The sequence below is a fragment of the Ammospiza caudacuta genome, chromosome Z, assembly GCF_027887145.1.
Source record: "Ammospiza caudacuta isolate bAmmCau1 chromosome Z, bAmmCau1.pri, whole genome shotgun sequence".
NCBI classification, from domain to species: domain Eukaryota; kingdom Metazoa; phylum Chordata; class Aves; order Passeriformes; family Passerellidae; genus Ammospiza; species Ammospiza caudacuta.
In genome coordinates, this window is record NC_080632.1 from 79,659,030 (window position 1) to 79,681,640 (window position 22,611).

The following is a 22,611-nucleotide window of genomic DNA, read 5'->3' on the forward strand; positions in this document are numbered from 1 at the left end:
AAGTAATTTTAAATGTTCCCTACTGTACATTTTGGCCTCTGTAGTATCTTATACAGTCAGCACTTTATATATTAATCCATATGATTTTATTGTTATTATTACTACAACATAATGTATTAATTAATTACATGGACTCACATTTGGGCATGACCTTATTTTCTTCTATAATATCATTGTAGAGAGACTTGAAAAGACTCTACTCTGAACTGCAGGGAGGAAAACTTAAATGGCTTGTTTTTGTTGAGTCTTACTGTCACCTCCAAACATGAGTAAGAGCAGTATTTGTTAAGGTCCTAGACTGAACAAACATATGAGAAGGCAGTGGGCAGCAAATACTTGAAGTGCTATCATTTTTGTGTTTTATGGAAGAAGTAAAAATATCTGCAGATATTAATCCATTGGCATACAGACAGCTGCACCATGCATTGCCAGTGAGACATAAGTGAAGAAGTTGGGGGATTTGGGGCATACTTTTCAGTGATTCATGTTTCTTTTCTGGGTTTCCCAGGAATGCAAGTATTGCATTCCCAGTGGCATATATAGATTTAGAGAAATGCTGTCTTTCAGATTTTGCAGAATTGTTTTTTTGGTTTTTCTGTCAAGGAGACTCAGAAATGCTCAGAGGATTTATGAAACAAAAAGGTACACAACAAAACTGCAACTTTGCTATAGTTCATCTGTAAGATGAATCGTCTTAATTAGGCAGCTTGAGGTGAGAACAAGTACAATTTTTTCTCCTCTGGTTAGTTAACCAGGGGTATCTGAACCACGTTAGACCATGTGCCTTGATATTAAATTGACTGTCTAAAATTAGGCATTTTACATTCTATAGCTTGAGGACAGGGTTTCAGTAGCTGTGGCATTCATCAAGTAGACATCAGGCGTGTAGGAACTCTGTGGCAGTGAGTAATATTGCCTTGTGCATTTCTTACATGTTGTATATTGTATGTAATTTTAAAATACAGTTTCATGGATAAAAGATGTGTTTCATGTTTTACTTTTTTGTTGTTATGGCTATTTTCTTTAGTGTTTGTCAGTCTAGTGTATGTAAACTTGGAGTTAAACAAGCTTGTAACCTAACTGCAAGTAATGGCATCAGGAAATGTGCAGTTTCTTAATTAGTAACTTTGTCAGATGTGGTGTTTCATATTATTCTAATGTTTATTTTGTTTAATTTCTTGTAGGCTCTACGTTGAAGATGGCATCATGCCTTTATGAATGCCTTTGTGAAGCAGAACTTGAAAAATACTATCCCCACTTGGCTGCCTTTGGTGTTGAGACAATTGATGAGCTTGCCGAGGTTGCCCTGGAAGATTACTCCAAACTGGGGGTCCATGACATAAATGACCGCAAACGTCTTTTCCACCTCATTAGAATAATCAAATACACACAAGAAGAAGGCGCTGCAAACTTAAGCAAGCAGGATTTTCAACCCCATGGCCTTTTCATTCAGCCTCAGGTGACCAAGTCAGGACCCCGCAGACAGCTGCGTTTCGAGTCCTTTTGTGGAGAAAATGATGGAACAGTTAAAGACTCTGAACCGGAGTTGTATCAGTCATCTGATTTCAGTGCCAATGAAGAGAAGGACAGTGTGGGGGAAATGCTGGGACACATCCCACCACACAATGCAGAACCGATCAGATTAACTAGAAGAGACCTAAATATTGCTGGAATAGGTACAAAAAATGACCTGAGCTGTCCAACAGTTTCTGATGATATTGCTCCTCTCCTGGGTGATTCTGAAGTTCCTATTGTACAAAGAGTAACTCATATTTCAGGGTATAATTATGGACTACCTCATTCCTGTATCAGGTAATAATCACTCACCTTTATTTTGCTAATACTTCAGGTTAGTCATAATTGATTCTTTCTTAATTGTGGAGCAGAATCTGTGTTCCTCACCTCCAAATAAGCAATCCAAGCACTACAGAGCAATGCAAAGTCTTACAGAAAAGAGAGATATTAATTGGCATTTCCAACTCTCCGAGTCTTATAGAAGGAATCATCTGAATTTGACCAGCTGCTACTCACCAAGGTTGTCTAAGAATAGTCTTTATTGTCTTTCAGGACTTAAGGCTTTCTTTTCTTGGTATTTGAGCCAATCTTTGTCTTTCCATGGGACTATTTTTTTAAAACATTATTTTTCCAAAATACAGAATTGCCTGTTGTTAAATTTGTCAAGCTTTTCTTGGTAAAAAGGATACAAGCTTTGATGGCTATATTTGTTTATAAAGAAATTTATGAACTGAAGATTTAAAAGGAAGCAAAATGAATGCAGCTGGGAAGGGTTACAGACTTGGTGGTGAAAGGGATGCCTTGCAGCTGCTCCCTAGGCATGTGATCTGTAACTTCCATACTTTTCCCTGTGTTTGGTACTGAAGGGGCTGGGGTTATCATGAACCACTGGTAAATCTACCCTGGCAACATTTTTAAAGCAGTAAATATTTTTTTCCTGATTCACCAGAGGCACGTGCGCCCCTACCCACATAATACCAGTATCTAGCTTTTGCAATGCAGTCATGGTAGTTAATATGCAGTGAAAAGAGGTAGTTTTATGAAGTTAGGTCTGGTCTGGGAAGGTTGTGGAGAAAGATTTGGTGTCAATTACAGCTCCCACCTGGAGTGCATGTAGTCTGGAGGGATAGATGCTGCTGCCACGGTGGAAAAGTACTAAGCTGACATAGTAAGTGGAGCACTTAACTGAAAGGCAAGACAGGTTTATAACTCTCCTTAGCTGGAAAAAAAATTCATTCCCACCTTCTGGAGAAGTGTACTAACTTCCAATATATATTGACATCTGGGTGTATTCTCTGTGTCTTCTGGAAGATGAGCTAATGTGCAACTAAAAGGACAGGATTTATAATCTTGGCAAATTAAAAAATGATACATTATTAAACCTAATGCCTCAAGTAAAGGAGTTAAAGATTTTTAATCCTGCAATAGAGACATGTTCTTCATTGTTCTCTCTTTCCTTGTTCTCTTCTTTTGCAAGCACATTCATCTGCACTAAGCATTACGGCTCATCTCGTGGGCTTTCTGCATCCTCCTCCTGAAATGCCTCAACTTAATTTTCTTGTATTTGGAGAGTTGAGCATTTCAGGCAGGCTTGGAGCAGCATGCTTACACTCAGGTTTGATTCCTGTTTTGCAAATGCTTAACTGCTTTGCTGAATCCATCCATTCCCATGGCACCTTGGGATTTGACCACTGTAAAGGCTCACCTAATCTATGAGGAATATTGGAAAACACAGATACTGTTTCAGATAGCAGAAGGACAAAGAGCTCTTTTAATATGTTCAAATTTATTTTAAACTTGCCCACAGCAAATAACTTGATTATGCAAAGACATAATTGTCCTTCTGACCTATTATTCAGTTAGATTTCTGATGATCTGTTTCATGACTGTTGTTTGACTTTTTTTCCTAGTAATGAAACATTGTTTTATTGTAAAATACTATTTATATTTTAAAAGAGTTAGTAAGAAATACAAACTTTGGGTTCAGCATATAGAATTAATGTGCATTCTATTCCCATACAAAATAAACTCAACAAAAATGTTCCTCTGTACTAGAAAAAATTATTCCTTTTTTCTCATTACTGAGTCTCTAAATTTTCAGGGTTTTTTTTTTCTCCAAATACTGCAATCCTTTCTGCTTCAAGCTCTTAGAGGACAACAGGCTCTTGCTGCAGGTCACCAATTATGCCCTCTGGCACCAGAATTAAACTTCAGAGCTTCTGATCATTTGTTGGATAACATTTGGTGCCTAGTGATATGCATAAGCTCACACCAGCTTATGGAGCATCTTATTTCAAGTGTCATTGCTTTTCTTTTCCGACAAAAGAATTTTCCATCTAAATGCACAGCCTGATCCTGGACTGCACGGGAAAGCTGTACTAAAATTAAAGGGAGTCTAGTGACAAATGAAGAATGCTTGTGTGGGGTCTTCAAAGACATATCTTGAGATTTAAATGTGCATCTCATGTGCTTCTGGGGAATCATGGAGCACAACAGCAATGATACCACAAGCATGTGGATGTTAATGAGATGTTGAGTAGCTTGTGGGTTACAGTTTGTTAGACAACTGGTATATATGAGTTTTCAGTTGCTACGCTAAGAGATTTTGGCACCTGGACAGTGTGGCAGAAACACTGCTTTTGGGCAAGTTGGGGCTTGATTATTTGAAATGCAAATCCAGACTGAAAATTGTTACTGATTTGGCTGAAGACAGCTTGAAGAAGGGAGAGATATATTGAATACACTCTGGTTAATTCAAACTTATTCTGTTCACAAAATGCTGTACGCAGCAGGTTAATCAATGAAACATGAAAACACCTCCTGTGTATGAGGTGTCTGGAAGGGGACTAAAGTAAAATTGCTGAAACATCAGAGCACAACTTTGTTTATGGTCTAAAACCACATAACCCTTTTATGAAAAAAGATCAAAGGGGAGACGAGGATGAGATCAGTATTTTTCTTTTTTGAGCTAAATAGGAACATGGTGATACTATCTGATTTGCCAGTTTGAGTCATTTACTTGTAACCAGTTGGACAGTCTATAATGGGAAGAAAAAAGTCCAGCATGAGAGGAAAGGCAACTAAGTATTGTATCTTTTCCTTTTCAAGATCTATTCATATTTTCGTTGTACATGATTAAGTGATTAATCATGAGTGCAAATAATTGCACAAGATTAAATTTCATTTCATTAACTTGGATATTATGTCAGCTTCCATCTCATGTTTGTGTACAACTGAAAATATGTCAGTCCAGCAGCAAGTACAGGAGAGTAGCTGTACAAACATAACTATTCCTTTAACAGAAATGTACAGGAAGCATCATTCTGTTTAGGAAAAATCATCAGAAACTGCATCATGTAAAAATGAGGTGTGTTGTGGAGGTTTTTGATAGGCATTAAGAGCAGAAACATTCTGTGGTAAATGTAACAAATTCAGGCGTATTTTAGATTCTGTTGTAACTTGATTTTAAAATGTTGTAGATCCATTACTCCATTATTGTTGTAGATCCAATACTTTCGACAAAGAGACTCCATGGACAGAGAGTGACAAAATCAGAGTGTGTGTCCGAAAACGTCCTCTCTGCCTGAGGGAGGAGAGACGTGGGGAGGCAAATATAATCACAGTGAAAGATCAGGAAACCCTACTTCTGCACGAGAGGAAGGAGGCAGTTGATCTTACACAATACATTTTACAGGTAACATTCTCCATTGAAGGTTGTGTTTATGGGCCAGTCACTTGCATGGAAGGGTAAAGCTGGAGTTTCCATGAGGGAAACCAGAAAAGGGCTATTAGTATTTGTTATACTGAAATGGGTGGTGGGCTTTTGATTTAGCTCAGAGTTGTCTATATTTGAGTTGCTTCTGATTTATGCCAGACTGTGCCAGGAAAACTGAGCCCAGAATTTTAAGGTCTAGAAGTATGTCTCTTGGAACTTTGTGTGTGGCAAAATAAGCCCTCTGCTTCATGCCATTGCTGCAGGAGAAGTGCCTGCTGATGGCTTTCCAGGTACTTCAGTGAGGAGTTCCCTTTCACTGTTTAAGCACTGTAGGTCTCTTTCAATGAATCATACATACTGTCATCCCCTCCCTTCCATTTTTCTCAAATGCTTTTGAAAATGAAGTTCCCTTTTGTCTTTGTCTCTTAATCCCAAATACTTTGTGCTGTCATAGTTCAAATTCCCACTTGTGACTGACTGACAGCACCAGGAACAGAACTGATTGGTAGAGGCAGGAAGCTATTCTCACTCTGCTGAGTGTTATTTTTACAATCTGGGCCCTAGTAACAACTGTTTGAAGTATCTGGTAAAATTTCAGATCTCTCTCAGGCCTAGTTCATGTGCCACCTTTTACAGTGGGACACATGCTGAATCATTTCCACAGACCCTGCTTCTTTGAGTCTGATCTGGAGTGTGGGAAGTTTTGATTTTCTTGCTCCCTTTTGAGTTCAGACAATGTCGCTTTGCTTAGGAGCAGAGCTTCTTTCTTCTCTGGCACAAAACTTTTTAAGAACAGAGGCAATTATTCACAACTAAGTTAAAAGTGAGAACTAATTTTGAGAGAGTCAAGAGTTGACTCTCAGTTCTTTTTACTGTTACAGTCTGACAGTACCTCTGTACTCTGTCTGACAGTACCTCTGTACTCTGTAGACTGATTCATTTCATGAATAGGTTTTCTTTAATTAGCTTTTTTTTGTTTCTTGTTAAAAGGCTCTGGCATGTTATGCTTCAGAGTGATGGGAAATTGAGGCATTTTTGTTTTCTTTTTTTTCCCCCTACCCTGAATCTCTTGACTGGTGTGTTCCTACATGATTTGTGCTGCATATTAAGTGTGCTAGATCACCCTCTACCTAATCCAAAGCTGTATGAAGTCACTGGAAAGACTTTCATTATTTTATTTTACCTTTGAATGGAGTTGGAGGGGAACTGAAACATATTCATGCTCATGTAAAGATTATCTTTGTTTTATAGCATGTTTTTTGTTTTGATGAAGTCTTCGAGGAGTCATGTACCAACCAGGATGTGTACATGAAGACAGCTTATCCTCTCATTCAGCATATTTTTAACGGGTAGGGCATCAGTGCTTACATTGGTTATTTTTTGTTTTGTCATTTTCCAATTTTATGTCTATGCCTGAATTTTCCTTTATGCTTTTCATCTTTTGAAATGTACCTTCATTTCACGTTTGCCACATGCCTTCCCCCTTTCAGATGCAATTTTGACAAAAGTAAATCAAGGAAAACTTTCTTCACGCTAAGTGACAAATCTCAGTTACAGAAGGTGGTTAAATTGAACTCAATTGCAACAATGTGACAGCATGGTCAGGCTAGAATAAGAACATGTGCCCCAGGATTTCTGAGCTCTCATCTTCACTCTAACAAAGGCTCCTGTGTGGCAGAGCACACTCATCTGTAGAGAAATAGTGGTACCTCTTTCCTGAGACTACTGAGAAATATTTTTACATGTATTTGTACAGTTCACAAGGTAATAGAAATTATGAATAACCTTGTGATTTATTTTTGTTGATTTATATTTGCTTAGAGGTTTATTGTAATTACATACTTCCTGATTAATGGGAAATTTATGGTGGCTTTACATGAGGCATCTTATTTCTATGCAAGGTTGTATATATATATTGAATATATATTGAATATAATTACTTTGAGTCTTTGAAGGAAAATATGACATATCCATACTGAAAATTAACAAAATGGAGCATTCTGTTACTGAAAATCTCCAAGTGTCATCAACAGAGACCGAGTATCCTGCTCTTGAGAAAAGGAAAGTGAGAACGGAGAGTGAGGCTTGTATCTTGCTGTGCAGTAATCACTAAAGCCACAATTCTGCTGGTCCAGTAATGCTACCAGAAGAAATTATGCTATTTTTTTCCCAGCTTTCCCCTTACTTTTCCATCCCTCCTGCCAGCATTCATTTAATCTGACACCATGGTGAGGCCAGTCTGCAATCTAAACTGGCAAGAAATTGTTTGCTGTGATTATTGCAGCCCTAGATTTTTACCCATTCCTCTGCCAGGAGTACTGAGCCAGGTGCAAAATCTTTTTTTTTTAAAGGGGCAGGGAAAGGAAAGGAAAAGAAAGGAAGAGAGCCAGCACCTTGTGCTACATCAGATCTCTACTTGGAAATCATTGTTAAGCATCCTGCATTTTCCCAGAGAGGGCAGCAGACCAAACCTCATTGCTAAGGGGCTGCTATAGATAGACACCAGCATTGCAGAATATTATTTAATAGATATGAATGAATCAGATGTCTCACTGAACACATATGCTGTCTTCACAGAGGCAATGCAACTTGCTTTGCATATGGGCAGACTGGTGCTGGCAAGACTTACACCATGATAGGGAATCACCGGACCCCAGGACTCTATGCCCTGGCTGCCCAGGACATCTTTAGGTACCTGGAAGCATCACCATCCAGGAAAGAGCAAGTGGTTCTGATCAGTTTTTATGAGATCTACTGTGGACACCTTTATGACCTGCTAAATGGAAGGCAAAGGTATGATTTCCTACAAGCCTGTGGTTGTGAATGACTTGGTTATTGTTTGGAAATCAATTCCTGTTTTCATGTGATTACATTTAACATACTAGCATTTATAGTAAATGTTATATATTTAATTAGGCTTGTTCACAGGAGATACTTGGGGAGACTAGCAAGTTCTGACAGTAGATACTGTGACATTGATAGGGACTCCTGGTTTGTTGTTTTGGGGAAAAATAAGGACTTAGGTTTGAGATACAAGTTCAGGCTCTTGCTTACACTGTAATAAGATAATAGCTGGACATCCATAGGAAGAGAAACTAGCTTCTTGTGGCCAGAAGTTCCTGTCTTAAAATCATAGAACGTTTTGAGAAGGAACGTTAAAGATCATCTTGTTCCACCCCTGCTGCCCTGGTCAGGGACAACTTCCACTAGACCAGGTTGCTCCAAGCCCCATCCAACCTGGCTTGAACATTTTTGGGCGTTGGACATCCACAACTTGTTTGGACAGCCTGTCATGTGTCAACCATTGTGGAGTCCTTGTCTTTCCCTGGTCAAGCATAAACTGTGGCTGTCCCTCCTGGTGTGCCAGTGGAGATTTGGCTCTTGCCAATCCGGTCTCCGAAGATGCTGTTGATCTCCTAAGTGCTGGACTCTGCAGAGCCAGCTCACCTTCTCCCTGGGCACCTTTGCCTGGCAGCCCAGTGACTCAGCCCAGCAAGCCTCTGGAGGTGATGCTGAAATATGACTCTAAGGCTGTAGGAGCTGCTTTAAAATCCTGTGCAAAAAACATTAGAATATGAATAGAACAAAATTTACAGATTGATGAGGACTTAGATGAGCCTGAGATGTAGTTTAAAGGGAGACAGGAACTCTAACATGTAAACATGGTAATTTACTTCCCTGCTTTATTATGTTCTTGAACTAGCAGAAATGCATTGGTAATGTCTCTTTAGCAGTGAAATGTCAGCGGTACTTGTTATAAATTAAGTACCTCTTCAGCTCTGAAAATAAATTAATGACAGCAGGGCCTCTCCCCTGTCAGTAGCCCTGATTGCTTTTTCTCAGTGTCACAGCACAGACGTGTGTTTTCATTGCTGCTTTCTGAGATTTCAGAGATCTTTTTTACACTGTTCTCCTGTCAGGCTTTTTGCAAGAGAAGATGGCAAGCACGTCGTTCAGATAGTTGGACTGAGGGAGGTTCAGGTGGATTCTGTAGATGAGCTGTTGGAGGTAATGTTTGGGATTTGTTCTTTGTCTTCTGCAGCCCAATTTGCTTATTTGTGAGGTGTGTCACTTACAGAGATTATTTACTGTGTAGCACAAGTGTATGTTCCTGTTTAAGGCCCTGAAATTGGCAACCCCAGCAAGGCACCAAGGGGCTCTATTAAAAATGTCTTTATTCATTAAGCTGTTTCTTGTGTTAGCCACATGCTAACAGCTGTCACTTCTGCTGCCGTTCCATAGGGAAAGATTCCAGAAGATAGTGTCCCAGTAAGGGACCTTGAAAGCTGGATATGTATTTTCTCCCAGTGTGGTGTCTCATGGGTCTATGAACTTAGGTTTTTGTATATAAAAGATATGTGGTTTTTGCACAGAATATATAAATTTGAAAATTATTAGAAACAGACATTAGAAAATACTAAAGATTGAGATATTTTGTCTGAATTAGGATTAAAATGCTGCTTATGTGTGTGCATGATAACAGCCAAGTAAAATTAAGATTTTTAAACACTAGCTTAAACATTTTTAAACATTCACCAAGAACAAGGCTTCAGTTTTCTTCCCTACCTGGCTGAGCTCTAAAAGGACACTGGCAAATTTTCTGTATTGTCTTGCAGCAAGCAAGCTGATTAAATCTACTTTCTATTTAGCCTGACTTTGCATAACTTAATTCTTTTTTATTTTCATAAGGAAGTGTCAATTACAAGTGCCTGATACTGTAACTGGCTCATTAAAATTGTCATAGTGTTGTCCACTGATATTGCACTCAATTTAGTTGTTCGTCTTCCCATTAACTCCAAGCTTCAGGACAAGCTGGTGATATTTCTGCAAGTTAGGGTGCAAATTTACTACATGGTTGATTTGCAATTCCTTGGTATTATCACATTCCACACACAGAAGAGCTATTAAATTACTTAATTTTTACAGATATCCTGAGGGGGAAAAATACATTGTTCACAGGCCCTTTTGAACACAGAAATGTCACTGGCTTGACTCAGAACTTCTGAGTATTCTGCAACAGATATATGGAAATATATCATATGGAGCTTTGAATGCATCCCTGGTTAGTCACTACTCATTGATGTGGGCTTTGATTCAGAAATTGTCTTCACTTAGCACTGATATAAAGCTCCAAAGCTGCACTGGGTGGTTATGTTGCTCATTGAGAACTGGCCACTGAAAAGTGTGAATAATTCACATCTATCAGCTGAGAATGTATTTTTTTTGCTAGGCAATATTTTGATTTGTTCTTGCAGCTAGAAGCAAAATTAATGGCTTTTCTATGAATGCCCTGCTGCAGTCAATGTTAGACTTTCTGCAACAGTGCTTAAAAGTTTTCAAAAAAGAATTATCCAGATTTGTATCTTGAAGGAGCCTTTATCCTTCTGCCTTGCCTTCCTTCCTTGTTTTCTTGTTTCACTGTTTTGTTGAGAATAATTAATCTTTTAGTTTGTTCCTTACTCTGGCATAATTTTTTTTTTTTTTAGTTTTGGAAATATAGAAAGGTTTTGGCAGTTCATAAATTTGTATGTGACTTTCTGGATAACTGTACTCATCTACTACATAAGAAAGTAAAATTTTAAAAGAACACAAAAAATAGTCAAACTCATAAGTCTCTTAGATTGTATCTGTAGTACTAGAAAAGTATGCCAGCAATATAAGAAAGAATTTAATTTTATAATTTTAATATTTTGCAAATAGGAGTGAGTGTGTGCAACAGATTGTTACTAGCAGTGTAACTCTTTAAGCAGTGTAGCTCTTTAAGCTCTGTAGTATCACTACAAGCAAGTCCATGCACAAAGCTCTGAAAGAAATATTGGAAGGGATCCAGTCTACCTCTACTGCCTTGCACCAAATCTTAAGGCTGTAGTGCACCTTTCCTCACAATGTTTCCTCACCTTAGGAGGACAGGATCTCTTTCTGAGAGACTGTGGTTTTATTTACAATTCATTTGGATTTTGTCCCCCTTATTTTGCAGGTGATTTTGAAGGGAGGAAAAGAACGTAGCACAGGAGTTACTGCTGTCAACTCAGATTCCTCTCGGTCTCATGCTATCATCCAAATTCAAATTAAAGACACAAGCAACAGGGCATTTGGGAGGTAAGACTGGAAGCAGAGGTGTTCAGTGCTGATGTCAAGCCCAGGGACATCCAAGAGACAAAGAGGAGGTGTTAGTGCACAAGTGTGAGTTAAATTAGAAGACGGGGTTAAAAGAAACTACAAAAAGTTCCACAGTCCTTTCTCTGTTTCCAAGGAGAATGTTTTAGGCACATCTGCAAGAGCTTTGTCAAAATTGTTCATACAAATTTCCAGTGAAGGAGTTTGACAATCAAATCCATCCCCTCATCTTCAGTGTTTAATTTGGCTAAAGGTAGACACCCGCAGTGTACTTATCCACATGTGAACTCACCACCTTTGAAGTCAGTAGAATGAAATTGCCATTTCTGGGATCCCTGCAGTAAATTATGTCAGGTACATTTGCCCCTCAAAGCATTTCTGTCCTGTAATTGACTACAAAGGGAGTGTGGGATGACCAGCCCAGGTGGAGATGATTCCACAACAAATGTTTGCCTTTGGCCAGAAGAATCAGAGTACCTCACATAAACATCCATGATAATTTGAGTGTGTGACTCTGATGCTATCTGCAGCAGACAGAAAGAGCGGTTTACTTACACTTGTGGCACGCACTTTATGTATTCAAAAATGAATTGTATCTCTTTCAGTCATCTTTTCTCCATAGTAAACAACCTCAAGAAATAGGTCTGAGGAAGAATGTGCATCTGCATTACTGCCAAGTATCACAAAATCTGGCTAACACCTCCTTCCATTAGCTACCACACTGTCTTCTTTCCCAGGATCTAATTTTGAGCATAAGACAAAATGGGGGGCCACAAACACTGAAGAGAGCAAAAGACAGAACAGGCAGGCTTAGAAATAAAAGTATAGAGGTTTATGTAGGTGTGGCATTTGAACTGGGGGGGTTTGTGTGTCTGAAAGGGAGGTGGAGCTGAACTGAGGGAAGGGTGCCAAGATGTGCCCATAAAAAAAGTCAGGGGTGTTACAGAAAAAGAGAAAGGACAAAGACAAAGATACAGTGCCACAGTCAGTACAGCAGCTGGCACCCAGAGCTGGGGAGTGTGAAAGTGAGTAATGGAGTTCTGTGGAAAGAAACAGCAGGGATCACTGAAAGTTCAGTGTATTACTTGCTACACTGGAAATTTCTGTTGTCCTGAATTTCCATTTGACATGGCAGTTGTCTGTTTTACCTGGAAGGAGAAATCAAAACATTTACAATTTCTTTTAGCCCTGTTCTTAGGAAACTACACACACAGTGATTATCTGGAAAGATGAATGTGTTGTACTTTACAGAGCTTATCCATTAAACTGTGGAGCACTGTCATTGCATGTAACTACACTTTATATTATTTAATGTTAAGATGCTCTGACACGGTTCCTGCTCCTATGCTTATTTTGGTATCTCAGATATTTCCAATGGATGTTTCCTATTGTTCAAAAGTAGTTATTTCTAATCACTGTTCTAATGCCATGTGTTTCAGCCTGCTGGTTTAATAAAGAAAAAAAGAAGAGGGGAGAAAAGCCCCCTAAGATAAATGCAACTTTTTTTTTTCTAGGATATCATTCATTGACTTGGCTGGCAGTGAAAGAGCAGCTGATGCCAAAGAAAAGGATCGACAAACAAAAATGGAAGGAGCAGAAATAAACCAAAGTCTTTTGGCAGTAAGCTACTATTATGTCTGGGGAAAGTTTTTTATTTAATTACTAGCACGTGTTTTAGGATAAAAATGAACCACAGAATAATGTATGCATGTATTCCATGGAGAGGAAAAAATAACCAAGGTACTAAGTGTGTTCACTTTAATACCTCTCATGACTGAAAAACAATTTAAGAAGGAAGAGATATCCTTATAAAAATTAAGTATTTTTAATCCATTCTTACTGCCAGACAGGTAAACATAGCATGGACAATGTTAGGTGTAGTATAAGTGTCCCACATTTAATATAGAAGGTATTGGCCCTTCTAAAGAATACTGGCTTGGAATTGCCATGTTTGTTTAATGAAAGCATATCTGTTCCTGCTAGTTATTTTTACCACTTAGGCTTCTCTTTCAAATCAGGAATAAAGGACTTAAGAGCATAAAAACGATCAATTTATGTGTGGGGAGAAAGGAACAGGAAGAAATGCACTCCTGAGGCAAAGTGTCTTTTTAAGTGTCCTTAGTCAGGCAAAGAGGGACAAAGGAGCAGAAAAATGCCATCTAAGATAAAGCAGAAGTGCCTAAAAGTGTAAATGCTGCAGAAAGGTTTGCACCTCCTCTAATGCAAACAAGCAGGGCTCAGTGGTGACTGGGGGCTTCTCTAAGCCAGGCTGAAGGTGATTTAGGTTCCCAGGGTAGGAGCCAGCAGAGCAGAAGTCTGCACACAGCTGTACCTCTTAGTGTGTTGTAAATAGGAGGTAGCTTGCTCTGCTTTGGGGATGTAGATGCTCTTTTGCACAGAGGCTCTTCCTGCACTGGAATATTAGTATTTGTGCTGGGGAAGTAGCCTGAGAAGTGAATGTGTTTCTGTACTTCATGCTTTCTTGAGTACTTGCTGGTGAATAACTGAGTGTCATGGGGAGTTGGTACCTCTGTAGAAAGAAGTCTGATCTTGAAGGTCTGCTCCAGCCTAAACAATTGTGTGATTCCTGAGAATCCTAAGCCCATGAAATTCTTTTAAAAGAAACTGTAAAATCAGTCTGTACATTTTTGGTATTGTGTGAAGCTAAGAAGATACCTGGACAATCTACAAGTAGTGACTGAATTAAATATAAAAAACAGCTTTGGGTAAATCTTTGTAAACTGCAACGTGTAAAACCTAGCTCTGGCCTCAATGATCATAACACTCTGTTCAGACCTTTTAACCCATGAAATCTCAAGTCTGCTGCTGGTTGGAATATTCATGTTTTCAAGTGGAAGACTTTCAGACACTGCAACTATGAGAGCCAGACTAAAGAATTACAATAGTTTAATCTCTTACTTGCTACAGGTGCAGTTTTTGATAAAATGCTGTGAAAGTGAGAATAAGTGTCATTTTCAGTGGGAGTCTGTAAAATGTAGAAAGGCTGTAAATGCTTGATGGCAGTATCACCATGACAATACTGTAATCTGCTATCTCGAGAAGAAAGAAAATAAGAGAGGTAGCTCAAAAAGCTCTGTCCTTTGGGTACACCTGCCCTGCAAGCTGCAGCATAGTCTAGGCTACACCCAGTCTGGCTTCAGACTAGCTAGATGTAGCGCAGGCAGCAGCTCTGTGGAGCTCCATGTGTGCTCAATGAGTGTGCTTGCTCCTTGCATCTGGTTCTGCCCACGGGGCCATCAGGCAGGGCACAAATTGACCTTGCAAGGGACAGCACATAGTAGGAGTCAAAGTGACACAGGACCTGGGTAGGCTTGGTTTGATGTTGTTCAGATCCTTGCCAGTGCATGACTGATCTGTTTTCCTCTTCTGTTTTTTCTTTCTTTTGGTAGCTAAAGGAATGCATTCGGGCGTTGGATCAGGAACAAGTGCATACTCCTTTCCGGCAAAGCAAGTTAACTCTGGTAAGATGAGCAGAAAGCAAGAGGAGAAGTTTCCCTGCTGAGGACAAAAATAAGCAAAAAATCAAATAAATAAATAAATAGATGGCATAGTTCAGTAACTGCTTCCTCTCTTGAGGAAGAGAGGAAATGCATAGCTTTTGTAAATTTTAATTTTAAAGATAATCGCAGAATTAAAGTCAACTGCCAATTTCCTCCAGCCAACAGTGGGGACTGGCATGGGAAAAAAAGAAACAAACCAAGAGCTGAAACCAAACAAAACCCCAAACACCACCTTCCAGACTCATACAGCGTTACCATCCATCTCCCCACAGTCTGAATACAATCCTGTATCTTCTATTCAATTACTGTCCTGGGAGCTTTCATCAATAGTTCTTTACTTCAGTTGTAACTTTTGCTTTAGTCCTTAAACCGTATTGGCACCCTTGCAGCATCTGGAACAAGGGCTTGTTTAGAGCTCTAATTAATACCTGCATTCATTTTAAACTATAAACAAATAAAGGCAAGAAAAACTAAGACAAGAGGACTACATTTATCAAAAAAATTAAAAAGCCACTACCTCATGTTGAATTTCTTCTGTAGATGTTGTTCATTTACAGGATGTACAGGAGACATGAACTACTAAGAACCCAATTTCTTTTTCCTTCAAACTCTAGGTGCTGAAAGACTCTTTCATTGGCAATTCCAAGACATGTATGATAGCCAATGTTTCACCAAGCAACCTAGCTGCAGAGCACACCCTGAACACTCTGCGATATGCTGACAGGTAGGAGGTGAAACTCAGTTCTTGCCAGGGTGAAAATCACAAAGTAAAAAGCAATGTGTGATGTTTGCCATTACATTTTATTATAGTTGAATTGAAAAGGTTGATTTAGGCAAGAAACAGAATCTTTAAAAAGCTAATAAAATAGTTTCTTATTCCAACTCTTATATTTTGTCTTAAATTTTTTGGGTCTTGTAAGTACTTTCTGATGGCTGCTTTCAGTGATGAAAATATCACTGTGTGTCCTGTAACTGCAGGATTACTGACCTTAGCAATCAAAAGTTTTGATTTAGTTTTGTATTTTGATTCTACTTAGAATGTGTCGCCCTCCCTCCTACAGAGCAGGAAGTAAATTACAAGCTATGCAATGCTGGTCTTAAAAGGACAAGAGACAACTTGAGGGGCAAGAGGAGCAGAGGGAGGGAGCAGCTGAGGGTCAGGGTGGTAGGCAAAAGGGTGATACCAGTCAATCATCTCTTCCAGCTGTACTGCTGAGTCTGATCCAGGAGCAGACTCGCCTGAGCTATGAAGCCCCATTGCAACTACTTCAAAAGTCCTGCTTTGAGCCTTGTGGGACTCTGTGATGTGCTGTGTACGACACTAGCTGGTTCTGCTGCATTATAATGTGTGGAAATGCACTTGCACTGAAACTGAGGCCATTTCCACTCACTTGACCCATTTTGCACTGCTCAAGGAAAAGCTTAAAAAGACTGCTATAGATTTTTCCAAAAGTCCAGGAATTTTAGCAGAAGGGTTTTGATACCTGTGAAGATCAGAGACAGAAAACAAACCACGATGTTGAATTCAATATTTAGTCTTAGTATGTGAAAGCATTAGTTTGTTCTGAAGATGCTGTTATTTATCTGAAAGCCTGACATCTTCTAAATCCAGCCTCTTTTTTACAGGGTCAAAGAGCTGAGGAGAGGGATTAGATACCCTGCCCCTGTTACAAAAAGGCGTCGCAAAGCTGGAACTGTATCTCCAAGGCTTATCCCAGGCTCTCCCTTTTTGCCACCTGGGGAAAAGAGTTCTCCAAAGAAAGTGAAGCTAGGCCTACAGCATCCCTCAAGTGCTGCAAAACCAAAGGCATATCCTGCAACACTCCAGCCCCCTGGGGTCCCTCTTACCTCTACCCCCAAGGGAACTGGCAAAGGACATACCTACATAGAAGATACCAGCACTCCCTGCTTCCACCACACCACCCCAGTTAAGGGAGTCCTAGAAATAACACATCCCCTGAAGAAAAGTTACCTATCCCCCCTCCCTGAAAAGAGTTCCTCAGTGGAGGATTTCATTGCCAAAGAGGAGAGTGGCCAGCAAGACAAGTATATGCAAAACAGAACACCTGTCCAGTGCCTGAAAGTTCAGACAGTGCAACCTCTTCAGAAACAATTTGTTCCTAATGACGATAATTCCTCTGGAGATGGCAATCTCCAAAGCGAACAGGAATGGGGAAATACTTTTACTAAACAGTCTGTTGAACCATGGACATATCTGCCTTCATATCAGAAGGAAAGGGAAGAGCATTTACGTCTTTATCACCAGCAGTTTCAGCAACCCCCTATTCTAAAGCAAAAATTGAACTATCAGCCCCTTGAAAGGTTTTTAATGCAGTATAAGCCCGAGGAGATTCAACTGAAGCAGGAGCTGAGCCTACCTCCAACTGAAGGGCAGAGCAAAGAGTGGATACAGCAGGAAGACCTGGATGACAGTGATTTCAGTGAAGATTCTTTCTCACCTGTCTGTAGTCAAAAGAGTGTGAAAAGAGAAAATAGCAGCAAATCCAGTCAACATTCATTTTTCCTTCATGAAAGAGAGCAAGGAACCGAAGAGGAGCAAAAAGGCCAAAAGCGGCAGGATTTATTTTTTAAATATTCAATACCCACGGAAGATCACAGATTAGATGACAGCTGGGATTGTAGTGAGGGCCGCTCAGCAGTAGAGGAACCCATTAAAAATGCAGGCTGCAGCAAAACTCCTGCAGACTGGAGCTATGACTTAGCTGAATTCCCTCCCAGCAATACTGCAGAAAAACCTTACTGTCTGCAGGAAGATCCTGCTTGCAGCTGGAGAAATGGCAAGGACTTCCTAGCTGATCACAAAGAGAACAAGTCCAAACACAAGCGTCTTGTTTACTCCAGTGAAGCCACCTTAACTCCAGAAACGGATGCTTCAACCCCGTGTGTATCTCCTGTATTGAAATCAGGAACTCCAGAGTGCAAAGAATTTGATCTCCAGCATGAGGAGAAGGAAGAATCCATGTTGGCTAAAAAGGCTACCCTTGTAGGAGGAGATGTAAATTGGAAAGCTCAAAAAAATGGAGTCAGCCACTACGTTTCCTCCAGTTGTTCCTCAGACTTCACCTCTGAGCTCATGACCCCGCCCCGGGTGTCATCTCTTGATGGTGAGGACACAACTAAAACAGAGAAAGCAACTTCCAACCAAGAGCAGCCCCACAGCGAGAAGCAGGTGCCAGACAGTGACACCCAGACCAGCTTTGAGGACGAAGGCTGGCAGTGCACCAGGAGCAGATCCATGACCGACAGCATGCTGGAACTGGCAGAGCAGCCCGGCCATGGGGAAAGGCTCTGTGCCCTGCTGGGCTCCTCTCAAGCCAAGAACAAGAAGCTGCCACCCACCTGCGGCCGTGTGAAGCCGTGCTGCTGCCACCTGCGATCGGTTTTGTCCAAGCAGGGGGTCCGGCGCAGTTTGTTTCTTGAACGTGACCCGACAGAAACGTCCACAGCTGGATCCCCAGCTGGATCCGCCGTCCCTGGGCCAGAGACCCCCTCTCAGGAGTGCAGCCGGCTGCAGCAGCCCAAGCCAGGAGCAAGGAATGAGGACCTCACCCATTTTGAAGACCCTGCCAAGTCATCATTCAGCAATGAGGAGACAGGGTTGCTTAAAAACAAGTCACAGCAGAGTATTTTTACACAGGAGACTTTTGCTGCAGATGCAGGATTTGCAACCAAAGACAATAAGCCAATAGCAAATGCAAAATGCCCCTCACAGCTGTCCAGCAGCTGTTCTCCACGTGCTGCATCAGAGATGGGGAAACGGCAGAGGGAAGCCCTAGAAAAGGCACAGTAAGTCTTGCTTATCAGGAAGTTTGTAGTGAAACTTAGGAAATCTGGACATGTGATACATTTACGGTTTTTTGTATGTCATACTCCTATGTACTTAAAAAACCAATGGTTAATCATTCTATTAAATAAATATAAGATTCATCATAATTTACAGTAATTATCTTAAAAATATATGGTTGCTTTTATTTAGAGATATTTTAAAATCTCACAGGAAGCCAATTATTATATTGTTCTAGGATAATGCTAGAAGAATAAATATTATAATACAAACTACATTAAATGGCTTACTATAAGCTGTAAAGTACCTAAAATATATCAAAACCTTCCATCAAGAATCAGGTTATAGCTGTTTCATCAATGAAAAGAAAAGCTGCTAGGGCAGCTGAACAGTCACTGAAGATGTAGATGTAAAGCTTCTGAGTACTCTGAGCTGCCAATGTCAGCTCCCAGGGACTGGGCTGCATTCCCTTGACTGAAAATACATTGTTGGTCAGTGGAACTTGCTCAGAGGAATCAACACAGCACTGCCTTCCTGCTCAGCCTGTTTCTCACTGGAATTACTTACAGACTCATGGCCATAAACCATTTCACCTATTGATTAGACACAATAATTAGTTGTGCTCCTTGATTCTCCTACAGTGAAAAGCAGTTGTGTGCTGCCTGTGCTAAGGAGGGGCTGTGGTCACTCCTCTGTGAGCAGCCCTCAGTCACCCAGCTCATCATGAAGCCCACACCAGTGCAGTCCAGTGCACTTCATGGAGCACTGGTGTGCCCTTCCTGAGTGCCAGGGACCCAGGACAGCAAGGCTTCCTCTGGGGTATTCCTCTTTTTGAAGGTTTATTGAGGCCAGCTGTGATTACAAGCAGTGATTACACTACAGGCTGTGTAACCAGTGTGTGTTTTTTGTTAATCAGAAAGGCTCTAATTCGTGCTCATCAGCAGCAGCTGGATGAACTGGCACACCTGTGCTTCAAGGAGGAGTGCTTGATAAATCAGATGTCAGCAATGGTAAGTGCTTCAAATGATGGTTTTGGTGGCCATTGAGCTTGCATAAATTAATCTTAGAGATTATTAACTTGAATTGGTGATGTGCTGTTCCTTGTCAGTTCAAGCCCTTCTCCAAGGACTGTCTTAGTCCTGGGAGAGGCCTCTCATTTTCAGTGCCTGCTGTGTTTGCCACTCTCCACTCTGACAGACCCTTGGGGAGCAGGAGATGGATGGGCCAACCCTGAAGCCCTTGTCTCTGATGAGAGCCTTCCCTTATCTCACATCAAGGGGCAGACTGTACCAGACAGGCCATCTGTCCCTGTGATGTTTTAGTTCTTACAGGCTGGGACAAGGAAGCCAACCCCACAGAACAGAGCCCACCCCTAGGGCAGGACACTGGTGGGATTTGGCTCTTCCCTCTGGAAGCCTCTTTGCCTCTCACACTGCAGGTGTGCCAACAGCCTGGGCCTCGCTTACTCCAGTGTTCTGACCACTGTGGCTTGTGCCTCACACACTCTTGGCTTTGGTTACTCAAGTGTTTCTTGGCTTGTCTTTGCCTCAGATGACAGTGGTGTACCCTAGACTTAAAAACTGGCACCTGCATGGTCCCACTGCTACCTAGGCAATCCCAGTTCTCTGTTTCTCCTGTATCCCAACAGATGCTTGTCACACCTATGTGAAAATCCAGACTATGAACATTTTCCATTGAGAACTCCTGCCTTCCCAGTTCCCTCTGCTTCTCAGTAAAGCCAAGCTCCATTGCTGCATTGCATTATCAAACCATTACAATTCCTGTCACAGTTCAGATCTGAACTACAGGGGACTCTTCCCTCAGGGACTTTGGAGTGAGGCCACCATGTGGCTTATTCACTGTGACTTCAAGCTGCATATGCTGTTTTACAGATAACAAACAGGTCATAAAGCATCACAGGAGACATAAACTGTATTAGTTTTGTGGCAGACAATGCAGTGAAACAAAGCTATCTTTCATCTTCTTAATTTTTTTTCATCTTTGAGATTGTTCTTCTTAAGTCTGTTAGTCACTGGGCACCAGCTCTCCCCCCACATTTATTTGCCACTTGCAGCAAGCAGTTATTTTCAGGCTAGCAGAATTTTTACAAGCTTGCCAGGCCTCCCAGCAGTGCGTGAATAACATACCCTGTAGTTTTATTTCACAGCATGACCTTTTTTGGGTAATGAAATGTGCTTGGGCTTCATGCATCAGCTTCTCTCCTTCCATTTGCAGATGGTTTTAACTTCTCCAGCCATGAAACTTTGTCTGCAGGAGAAACTCCTGCCAAGATCAGATGCACACTGAACAAAGCAATATTTAAAGTATTTAAGAAAAATATGCCACAGCAGCTGGGCTAGTCTTCATCGCTGTCCTGATTTCCCTGCAGGACAGAGATGCAGTGCAGGAGATACAGCTGGAGTACTGCCAAATAAGCTTTTGCATGATTGATTTTCATACACAGCAGCTGAATTTCCCAGCCCTGGGGAAGCTGACACCTCCCAGCTTCTCCGGCACAGACCTGTGAACAAAGGCACCAAACTACTCTCAGCTGGAGAGCCAAGCACGTCCAAGTACTCCCTTACTAATACAAGCCCTAGTTAAAAAAGGATGAAAACTCCAGTTTTAATCACAGTTCCACACTGGTTTTTATCCATGTGGCTATGAAAGGTAGAGTTCCCTGGGCTGAGGCTGGGTACGGTGCTAGAATTGCTCATGGCAGACCTGCAGCCATGGCCCCATGACCTGATGGGACATAAATCCTTTGCATCTCTCAAGATTGGGCTATAATGTCTGATCCACAGTGGCCTAACTCACCATTTATTTTCATAATTGATAAATCCAACATGAGAGGTGTCAGGAACAGAGTTCAGTACATTGTAAAACTGGATGACCAGTCCCGGTACCAAACCTTTGAAAATCTAACCAGAGTAGAAGAGTGACAGCAGCTGCTTTATTTTTAAGCCACTACATGAGCTGTAATTTCACTAACAGATAAAACTACCAGAGTCAGTGAACCTTGGTATTTAGAGGCACTGACCTTTGTCTGTGAGGGCTGTGACTTAATAAGGAAATGCTGATTTAATCTACTAGTCTGCAGAACACTTTTACGTTCTGCTGCAGTGTAAAAAATACTCTGATTTTTTTCAACCTACTGATACTGTTCCTTACTGTTTCCTTGTGCCTTCCTTGCCAGGATTTTCAGAATTTCATGGCCACGCTGGATGAAATCTTGGTGCTGAAGTCAAAGTGTGTCCAAACAATGCGAGCCCAGCTTCAGCTCTGTTCAGCCTCCCCTGGCACTGACAAATCACTGCAAACACGTCCATCCGTTTAGACCTTCTTTGCTTGCACATGCACTGGAGCAGCTACAGGAAACGCCAGCCAGCACTTTGCTACACCTGGTGCTGCAGAGTGTGGGTGGTAGGGGATAGGTTTTGGTTTGATATGTTTGTGACTAGTGTGTGTTTTATATAAGAGTGGAGCGAATTCTGAGTAAATGAGAGATGACTAATTAGCACCATAAGCTTTGTATTTCATTAATATCAGTAAGCCACATTCTGAACAGTAACAATTCAGCAGCCTTTAAATATCTCACCAAGTAGCAGTCAAGTCGTGTTAATGTATCATAGCAGCGTCTCACATGTTAAAGGCAATCCTGCAATTCCCAAGTAAGGGAAACAACTTTGAAGCCAGATAAAGGTCAGAACAGAAATGCTCAAAAGCTACCCAGAAAAGCCTTTGCAAACAAAAGCCAGGAAAGAGAGAGGAGCCAGAGGTTGTTACACATTAAGTGTTTGGATGTCAGGGCAGGCTGTGAAGTGCTGTCAGTTTCAGAAGAAGGAAACCTATTGTTGAATTAATGCTTGGGATGAACCCTCCAGAGCTCCTGAAAGAGGTGGCTTTAAGTTATGGGTAAGGAGCGGTTTAGCAGGGAC

At 40.9% G+C, this 22,611-nt stretch overlaps 1 protein-coding gene across 1 annotated transcript; it reads left to right on the forward strand.

Annotated features, from left to right (window-relative positions):
* The first annotated feature begins 1,198 nt into the window (after positions 1-1,198).
* KIF24 (kinesin family member 24) lies at positions 1,199-22,104 on the forward strand. The gene is made up of 12 exons (XM_058824217.1): positions 1,199-1,812; positions 5,020-5,209; positions 6,482-6,579; positions 7,808-8,023; positions 9,151-9,238; positions 11,208-11,329; positions 12,862-12,967; positions 14,758-14,829; positions 15,483-15,592; positions 16,495-18,675; positions 19,590-19,683; positions 21,870-22,104. Exons 1-12 carry the CDS (start codon positions 1,199-1,201, stop codon positions 22,008-22,010), a joined length of 4,032 nt encoding a protein of 1,343 aa, XP_058680200.1. The 3' UTR covers positions 22,011-22,104.
* The last annotated feature ends 507 nt before the right edge of the window (positions 22,105-22,611 follow it).

What these genes read in the sequence shown, in the direction of transcription:
- KIF24 (XM_058824217.1), top strand. Translation starts at nt 1,199, where the DNA reads ATGGCATCATGCCTTTATGAATGCCTTTGTGAAGCAGAACTTGAAAAA. An exon ending in CTACCTCATTCCTGTATCAG is followed by an intron (nt 1,813 to 5,019) that starts GTAATAATCACT and finishes TTATTGTTGTAG; the next exon opens with ATCCAATACTTTCGACAAAG. An exon ending in ACTCTGCGATATGCTGACAG is followed by an intron (nt 15,593 to 16,494) that starts GTAGGAGGTGAA and finishes TCTTTTTTACAG; the next exon opens with GGTCAAAGAGCTGAGGAGAG.